General features: G+C 44.2%; 1 protein-coding gene across 1 annotated transcript in view; it reads left to right on the plus strand.

Moving 5' to 3' along the window:
* Window positions 1-1,154: 1,154 nt before the first annotated feature.
* Pten (phosphatase and tensin homolog) overlaps window positions 1,155-9,776 on the plus strand; it is a 68,659-nt gene continuing 60,037 nt past the window's right edge. The window contains exon 1 of the mRNA XM_021186709.2: window positions 1,155-2,255. Within this exon, the coding sequence (XP_021042368.1) occupies window positions 2,177-2,255 (79 nt within the window). The 5' untranslated portion in view covers window positions 1,155-2,176. The remainder of the gene's footprint in view (window positions 2,256-9,776) is intronic.

Here is a 9,776-nt window from a genome sequence, read left to right on the forward strand (position 1 = left end):
CTCCTGCGGACCGCTCGTGGATGCTATTCTCTGCTCCGACCGGGCGAGAGAGGGATCCAGCAGACCACACGGGAGAAGGAAGCGGGGAAGATCACCTAATAGAGCAGAGGGGACCAAGCTCCTGCCTCAGGAGCACACAGATAGGGGAATGGGAATTTGGAAAGTTCCCCAACTAGGGCCACACGTGACCTCCTCCTGAAAGTAGTTCCGACCGCGACTCATGTATCCTTCCACCTCGCCTTTGAGCCCTCCCAGGCCTGCTCGCCCCGCCCACTCGCTGGCTGCAGCTTCCGACCGTCCCATACTCCACACCCGGGCTCAGTAACCCGGTCCTCGAACGTGCGCGGTCCGACAGGGTCAGAACCTGGTCACCGCGATCCAATTCTGCCGGGTTTTCATAGCGGCCACGAAGGGGAGGGAGGGCTTAGCTCTTTGAAGACGGAGCTTGGCTGTGATCCGTTGGACCCACCGCTGCGGGGAGCTGCGGGGCTCATCACCGGGCGATGGAGGGGTGTGTGTGTGAGGTGCACTCTGTTCACGGAGATCCACTTTGTCCAACCAGGGGTGTCCTTTGGGCCCTGGAAACTCAGGGGAGATGTGAATGTACACGCCCCGTATGCACAATCATCATGCTTGGCTGGGAGCGTTCATCTTTCGGGCAAATGAACCCAGCTGCCTGGGAAGCAAGAGGCGGGGCAGGGAACCGGAGCCCGATGAGGTGACCCACGCGGGAGACACAATAGGGGGTTGTTCTTTGTGCAAAGACTGACACCTTGAGGACACCGTCGGGCGAGAGGTGTGTTATCGAGGTAAAGACTGTCGCCGACAAATCCTAGCGAAGCACTGCAATCTGACCACAGCGCAGGGCAGGGAATGAAAGCCGTTCGGAAGAAACGCAGGGACAGACGCAGGAAGGATGATCCTGCCCCTGAGGCTCCCGGAGCACCGACCAAGGCGGTCAGCTAGTGCGATCCACCTGCGAGCGGTCAGCGATCGTGCTCAGCGCACCCTCACTCGGCCCCAGCCTGCCCTACCTTTGCGGGGTCTCTCTGCGCTGAGGCCAAAGCGGGCGCACCTCCCGGAGCGAACCGCGGCCACACTGGGCATGCTCCGCGGCGCTCCCCGCCCCTGTCCCGCCGACGCCCCGCCCCTCCCCTCCCCGCCCCGCCCCGCCCCGCCCCGCCCCCGGCTCGGCGCCCGCCTCCCGCCTCCCCTCGGCTTCCGAGGCGCCCGGCTCTCCCGGCGGGGCGGCGGAGGGGGCGGGCTGGCCGGCGCACGGTGATGTGGCGGGACTCTTTGTGCACTGCGGCAGGATACGCGCTTGGGCGTCGGAACGCGGCTGCGCTCAGCTCTCTCCTCTCGGAAGCTGCAGCCATGATGGAAGTTTGAGAGTTGAGCCGCTGTGAGGCCAGGCCCGGCGCAGGCGAGGGAGATGAGAGACGGCGGCGGCCGCGGCCCAGAGCCCCTCTCAGCGCCTGTGAGCAGCCGCGGGGGCAGCGCCCTCGGGGAGCCGGCCGGGCGGCGGCGGCGGCAGCGGCGGCGGGCCTCGCCTCCTCGTCGTCTGTTCTAACCGGGCAGCTTCTGAGCAGCTTCGGAGAGAGACGGTGGAAGCCGTGGGCTCGAGCGGGAGCCGGCGCAGGCTCGGCGGCTGCACCTCCCGCTCCTGGAGCGGGGGGGAGAAGCGGCGGCGGCGGCGGCGGCCGCGGCTCCCGGGAGGGGGTCGGAGTCGCCTGTCACCATTGCCAGGGCTGGGAACGCCGGAGAGTTGCTCTCTCCCCTTCTCCTGCCTCCAACACGGCGGCGGCGGCGGCGGCACGTCCAGGGACCCGGGCCGGTGTTAAGCCTCCCGTCCGCCGCCGCCGCACCCCCCCTGGCCCGGGCTCCGGAGGCCGTCGGAGGAGGCAGCCGCTGCGAGGATTATCCGTCTTCTCCCCATTCCGCTGCCTCGGCTGCCAGGCCTCTGGCTGCTGAGGAGAAGCAGGCCCAGTCGCTGCAACCATCCAGCAGCCGCCGCAGCAGCCATTACCCGGCTGCGGTCCAGGGCCAAGCGGCAGCAGAGCGAGGGGCATCAGCGACCGCCAAGTCCAGAGCCATTTCCATCCTGCAGAAGAAGCCTCGCCACCAGCAGCTTCTGCCATCTCTCTCCTCCTTTTTCTTCAGCCACAGGCTCCCAGACATGACAGCCATCATCAAAGAGATCGTTAGCAGAAACAAAAGGAGATATCAAGAGGATGGATTCGACTTAGACTTGACCTGTATCCATTTCTGCGGCTGTTCCTCTTTGCTTTTCTGTCACTCTGATAACGTGGGAGTAGACGGATGCGAAAAATTTCTGTAGTTGGGGTGACTATAACGTTTAATTCTGGTCGCGTTTCTAGATCATGTATATCGTGTCTCTTCCAGTGTATTCAACCTAGGGAGTGTTCGGCTAGACGGAACTCATGCCTCCTTGCAAGTGTCAAGGCACGGATTGGTTTCTTGTCGAGCTCTGTGGTCTCTTCTTAAAATCTATTGTCCGTTAATGCAGAGTATTGTAAACTGGATTAGCGAGCTGGTCAATCCAGCCTTCTAAATGACCCCCCCCCAAAAAAAAAAAATTGACGCTTTGGGTTGTGCATATTTCGATTAGATCGTGACTTAGGCCCTAGATCTAGGGTGTAGATGAGATTAAAATGAAAGTCCGTGCTGCACGTAGGCATGTTGCCTCAGAATCTTGCAGTGATTGTTTTTAGTTTCCTGGGTTGCATTGGAAGATTTTTCTGAAATGTGACTTGTGGACTGATTTGCATAACTTTATAAGCATAGTCATGGTCAGCATAGACGGTGCACATTTGAGGGCAGAAGTAGTTTTGTGTGTTTAAACTGACGTAATTACAAATTTGGAGCCTGCATTTCCAAGTTTTGTAGTTTAAAATCAATACTGCTAGAATATGTATCATTGGAGCTTTTACTAGAACTTTGTTAAAAATAGACTTTCTTTCAGTGGTATATTCCATTCATTTGGCCTCACCACACATGATAGAATGGAGATGGAATAGTTTTTGATCCCAGATGATGGTGATGTCTGTGTGAGTCCAGGGATGCTTGCTGTTTGTGGCAAATGGCTGCAGAGGTTAAACTCAGCTCTCACATGAAATATAGGTAGGTAGTAGCGTGAATTTGCTGCTCATATTTTTTGTTTCAGGTGCTCTGACCCGTTGGCTTATCAGTGGGTTTTAGGCCGATTCGGGCAGAACGTCGAGTATAATTTAGCCCGCTAATATCCAGACACTGGCAGGAATGGATCACTGGCTCCAGCTAGCTCTCTGCATGCAGTAATTTACTGAGTCAGCTTGTTGAATAAGACAGAAACCCAAGAATTTTAACGTTGTATAGTTCTGATTGTCTAAAAGTTAGGCCTTTGTACTTCAAAAGTTCGTGGTTTAAAGCATTTATCTTTGCAGTTTCAGGTATGGTGCTGGTTATGATCAGGGGTAGGAAAGAGAGCTCTCCTCTTTTGCAGAGTGGGAAGTGTTGACAGAAATTGAGAGCTTTGAGGAGGCTAGTGTGCAAGGTGTGCGAAAACACAAGTTGCAGGTCTGAAGTGACTGAGCCTTTAAATGATTGGGCCTTTTGGTACAACCCAAAATTTTGTTACGTGACTTGTAGCAGTGAACGGTATTTAGTTAAAATTATGTAATTTCATAATTGGTGATAAGGTATTCTTTGTAGAAGTTATTTTTTAGTTAATATTAGTAGACATTTTCTTAAGGTGGAAGGGCAGCAGCAACTTGTCTATACATGTCCTGCTAATAGATCATTATGGAGAGCTTTGTTTATTAATTAATTGATTCATTTATTTTTTGAAGAAAAATTTTCATTTGGAGGAGGTTTGATGGATTGCATTAGTGGCATATGAAATGCATAGCTAATTTTGATTGAGTTTTTTGTTCTGACATGAAGATTAAACTCACTGAAGAACTGGCGTCACACAGGTCTAATTTTCTTTCAAGCTAAAAGTACAATTTGAAAGGAATCTTTAATTTCCGAGTTTGCATTAATTAAAAAGCTTTACTCAGGATGAACTTGACCCTTCTAAAAGATAACTGGAGAACATTCTGAGTTGTCACTTGCTTCAAGGCAGTTTACTGTTGGTGTGAATTAATGTTAATAATCTTGATCTAGAAGGATCTATTAAAAAAAAAAAACATTCAAAGAAAAATCTAGAATGCCTGGTAGGCAGACTTCTTGTAGAGTCCAAAGTACACTTCTGCTTTGCTTTCCTTTCCCCAAAGGACTTGAAGATAATTTTGTAAAAATTATTGTGTATGAGCAATGACGTGATTGCAGTTCCTTATTTGATTTCATAGTGCATGGGCTTCTGCACGTGCAATTTATGTGGCTTAGAAATCCAAACCTGTACCTTTAGTTATGGTATGCATAGAAAGCAGTATCAAATATTGCATCAAATGACTAATAACACTTAATTTCTAGAGCTGTGGTTTGATGGAGCCAAATGTTGGTGTGAGAAGAGTCAGTAGGGGAAAAGTCAGCGAGCCTCGCTCTTCTGAGAGGTGTACTCCTCTTAGTTCTGATAAGCTGAAGAGGGCTCGCTTGGTTCCTCATCAGGGCTTTCTGTGTTTGGGGGCAAGGATTAAATTAAAATGGTCATTGAGATTCGTGCTGGTCAGTGTTGGCAGTGAGGCTGGCCAAGTTAAATTCCATAATGGCAGTAGTAAGTTGAATATTTTCATTTGCTGAAGGCACAATTGAATTATTGTAGGAATTTGTTGGTTGGAAATTATTCTTTTTTTTTTTTTCATATACATAAAACCCTGAAGTCTTTTTTTTTTTTAAAGATTTATTTATTTTTATATTTATACAAGTACACTATACACTGTAGCTGTCTTCAGACACACAAGAAGACTGCATCAGATCCCATTAGAGAGGGTTGTGAGCCTCCATGTGGTTGCTGGGAATTGAACTCAGGACCTCTGGAAGAGCAGTTAGTGCTTTTAACTGCTGAGCCATCCATCACTCCAGCCCTGGAAATTATTCTTAATGTCTGAAAAGTAGGCTGAGTGTGAGACAGCAAGAGTTAATGATTTTAAAGCATGTGGAAGGTTCAGGCTTCTCACACAGCTTTTTTGTTTGGTATGTTTACTTTTCAGACAATGACCACAGGAATATTAGTACCTTGTAGAGAGAATGGTGATTATTGATATTAGCTGTTTTGTTAAAGGCAAGTGATTGTTCAAAGTATTTATGATTTTTCTTTTTAAATGACTCTACAATTTTCATCTTGCCTTTTTCATAGTCGTTTGTGTCTTTCTTGAAAAACACAACTAGTATAATAAGTTGCAAATTTCATTTTTCCTAAAACTTACTAAAGAGGAGTAAAGTGCGTCAAAAGGAGTAATTTTCTGTTATGTATAATTCAATATAAGGGAAAGAAATTTTATTACTGTCAATTTTAGAAGTTTACACAGCAGTAGAGATGTAGACTGAGATTCCTTATAACATTAAATAAAGATTAAATGATTCAAGTTAAATATGATGAATATAATCCAGTTAATTTTATTTATTTATTTATGTTTTTTTTTTTTTTTTCAAGGCAGGGTTTCTCTGTGTAGCCCTGGCTGGCATGGAACTCACTCTGTAGACCAGGCTGGCCTTGAACTCAGAAATCGGCCTGCCTCTGTCTCCGGAGTGCTGGGATTAAAGGCGTGCGCCACCATGCCCGGCAATCCGGTTAATTTTAAACATAGATTTAGAAAGTGGAGAGTCGTGTCCTTTAAAAGTCTTTATTTTAGAGCCGGCGTGGTGGCACATGCCTTTAATCCCAGCGCTTGGGAGGCAGAGGCAGGCGGATTTCTGAGTTCGCGGTCAGCCTGGTCTACAAAGTGAGTTCCAGGACAGCCAGAGCTATACAGAGAAACCCTATCTCAAAAAAAAAAAAAGTCTTTATTTTAGTAACAGGAGAAAGGTAGATAGTGTATTTTCATTTTTTGTGTAGAACATTATGTCTAATTTATCATAATTAAATATATACCTAAGTATTATGAAATAGCTTACCTTCTGGAAATGAATTCAGTTCTTATTTTCAAATGTTACAACATGAGATTTGTCTTTTTTTTTTGCTGTTCATTTGTTTATAGAGTGACAGCATTTAAACAATTTTAAACCACTTCTAAAATAGTCACTTTAATGACTTGATTAGAATATTGTTCATGTAGGAAAATAGAAAGTTTAAACATTCACTTTAGTAAATATTCGGTTTTCAATACTTTATTTTGTGTCTCAGTAAGCTCCAAATGTAGGTAGTGTTTTTCTATTGATGACTTATGTAAATTGAGAGTTGACAGGGATAAGTTTAGAATCCTGTGTATGTAGGTCAGGTTTTCATTTCTGTAGGCCTATTCCATCTTAGAAGTATTCCGTTCCATGAGACAGTGTTAGTTATTAGTACAGCTTAAGAAGTTTACTTGATCGCATTTTTTGTTTTTCCATGACAAACTACTGGCTCATAAAACAGAAGTTTGGCTGCGCAGAACTGGTGGCTCGGGTTTTGTTCCCCTTCTCCCTGTAGATAAAAAAGTCGATTTTCAGAACAAGTATTGGAGAGTTGGTTCTGTGATCCACTCTTTTGAAAAGTTACAGGATTTGTTCCAAAGATCATGATTTAGGTATGACACGTTGTGTGGTTATATCAGAAGTGACTTCTGTAAGTATTCGGGATTTTCGTAGTTGATTTGTATCTGTTAGTTTTGAGATTATTGCAGTTGCTGAGACATCAGAGATGTTGGCTACAGATGGAACTGCTTTATGTTAGTAAGAATTCGCTGATCTTTTCTTATAGGTCTTGCTACTGTTGCTTAAAAGTGTCTTCTTATTGTGGGATGATGGTTCTCTGGTCCTGAAGCTATTGGCAGAGATGAAATGAGGATCGTGGCTTTTAGGTCTCACCTTCTCATTTTGCATTCTCTGTTATAGTTGCAGAAGGGACGATATAGCAGTTTCAGCTTCTAAAATAATTTATACTGGAACAAAAAGCCTGTTTCTTAGAGGAAGGTTAACTATTAGAGTAAACAACTGATTTTGCCTGAGAAGTTTTAATTATGTTTAGAATAGTCAGGCACACTCTTCTATTGCAGCAGTTGGCATTAGGACATTTATGGACATCTTTAGAGTACTAAGACTTAACACTTGTTCTTGGTGTTAACTTTGGAGAGATGCAAACTGCAGTTGCACCCACTAATGACCTGTATGTGTGTGGTGTGGAAAAGCTTGCAAATCTGCTGTTTTGTGTAATTAGTCAAACAGTTATAATCAGAAAGCCAACGCTTAATACGAGCAGTGACTTTAACGTAAATATTTTAGTTTTTCTATGTGTAGGTATGTATGTGAATATCAAGTTAACAAACTTACTATTCTGGAAAATGCATTTTCTCCTTAAAGAACAGACTGCTTTGGAGGCCATTTTAAACCATAATTGAGTCTTTTAAATTACATTGAAATATGGCTGGTCTTATCTACACTCTGAAGTTAAAATTGTTTATCTTAGTTTTAGGCAGACAGGGTCCCTGTCTTGGCTCTGTCACAGAGCTGGATAACTATGCTATTTAATTTTTCTTGGGGGCTGGTGAGATGGCTCAGTGGTTAAGAGCACCCAACTGCTCTTCCAAAGGTGCAGAGTTCAAATCCCAGCAACCACATGGTGGCTCAAACCATCCTTAATGAGATCTGACTCCCTCTTCTGGAGTGTCTGAAGACAGCTACAGTGTACTTACATATAATACGTAAATAAAATCTTAAAAAATTTTTTTTTTATCTTAGTATTACTTTATCTGAAATAAAGCCTTCAGTACTACATAGTGAATTAGAGGTCGAGTATTGTTCTATACTGTGAGTTCCAACCCAGCTAAGGCTCCATAGTGAGACCCTGTCTGAACAAACAGCTACCAAATCACATAAATAATCCCCCTACCCTGGTACCTACTTCATTGTAAATACTTAAATCATAGCTACTGCTCTTAACAGTTCCCAGTTATTCATGTCAAAAATGTTTGCATTTTTGTTTATGGGATGAACAGGGTTTGTTTATGTATTTGCTCAGTTTGAGACTTGAGCCATTTTAATTGACTAAAGCTATTACCTTTTATTTATTTATTCATTTATTTATTTTTTTATGGTTCACAGACTTTATTGGTTCAACAATTGAACAGCAAAGAAAACGATAACTATCACTCTGGGGGCGTCAATGTAGACATGAAAGCCACCTTTGGAAAAAGTTACCCTTTATTTTAAAATAGGTGAATCCTTTTAGGTACTCTTGAGTGTAATGTCTGATTTTGCAGTTTACTCATGGAGTTGCTCAAAGCAACGTTAATTATGTTTATCAAAAAGTTTGTTTTTTTTTTAAAAAAAAGTTTGTTTTCAACTTTTTTTTGTTTGTTTTCCAAGACATGGTTTCTCTGTGTAGCCCTGGCTGTCCTGGAACTGACTCTGGAGACCAGGCTGGCCTCAAACTCAGAAACCTGCTTGCCTCTGCCTCCCAAGTGCTGGGATTAAAGGCGTGCGCCACCATGCCCAGTTGTTTTCAACTTTTAAGGGAACATGAAAACTTCCTAAGTTTTTACATAATAACTTTAAGATCTGTTGTAAGATTAAATTTTCTTAGTATTCAATATAGATGAATATAAATAGCACGACATATTTATAATATGTGTGCTTATGTGATACGATACATAGGCATATATGAGCTATGATATTGATATGGTATACTTGTTCTTATGAGACAGAACCTCACCATGTAGCCCAAGCTTGTCTGGAACTTTTGGCCATGCGTGGTCAGTATCACAGTTCTCTTTCACAAAGAACATTCCTCACCACTAAGAAATAGGACTTCTAATATGTAACTCAGTTATGTAAATTCTCAGTAAAGGTATATTAGCACTTCTTTCTGCTCTTCCAGTTCACATACATTACAGCAGACAATACAATCTTCAGCGAACTACTATAAGATTTTAAAGTTAGTGTTAAACCTCGAATCTTGCCCCCATTTTCACATTGGGCCAGGATTTTCAATGTAACTAGAACTTTGAAATGGGAAGAAAAAGCTAAAGAGATTTTTTTTTTTTCCTTCCCATCCTGTATTTTTAAAAATTACTCATTATTTGGGGTTGGGAATGGGAGGAACGGAACAGGGCACAGTTTGGAGGTTAGAGAACAGCTTTCAGGGGTTGACTTTCTCCTTCCTCCCTTTGACACTGGGAATGGCAGTGAGGTTGTTAGGGTAGCAGGAAGTGCCTTTTAGTCAGCTGAGCCATCCTAGAAGCTCAATGCTTTTTTCTTATCAAGTAGAGGGAAGAATGGAGTAAGCTTAAGGCCCACCTACCTGCACGTGACAGGGAATGGTTCTTCCTTCCTGTGCTTGTGGTTTCCTCGGAATGGAGCGCCTTCATTTCCAGGGCTGTTTCTTCTTCTTTATTTTGCAATGCAGAGTGAAGGCTGCTGTAATTACTCATGACTGTGCTCTTGTAATTTTTAGTTATTTTTTGCTGTTTTTGGTAACAGATTATAAAATTGAGTTGCATATCTTTATATCTGAACCTGTCTCACTGTCTGAACCAGTTTCTGTCTTTCTCTTCTGTCTGTGTACCTGTACTATAAGTGCATAGGTGTTACATCATTAGAGCCCTGCAGGGCCAGTGACTTTCATTTTTTAAAAAGTGGCAACATGGCCGGGCGTGGTGGTGCACGCCTTTAATCCCAGCACTTGGGAGGCAGAGGCAGGC

The sequence above is a fragment of the Mus pahari genome, chromosome 1 (genome assembly GCF_900095145.1).
Source record: "Mus pahari chromosome 1, PAHARI_EIJ_v1.1, whole genome shotgun sequence".
Classification (NCBI taxonomy): domain Eukaryota; kingdom Metazoa; phylum Chordata; class Mammalia; order Rodentia; family Muridae; genus Mus; species Mus pahari.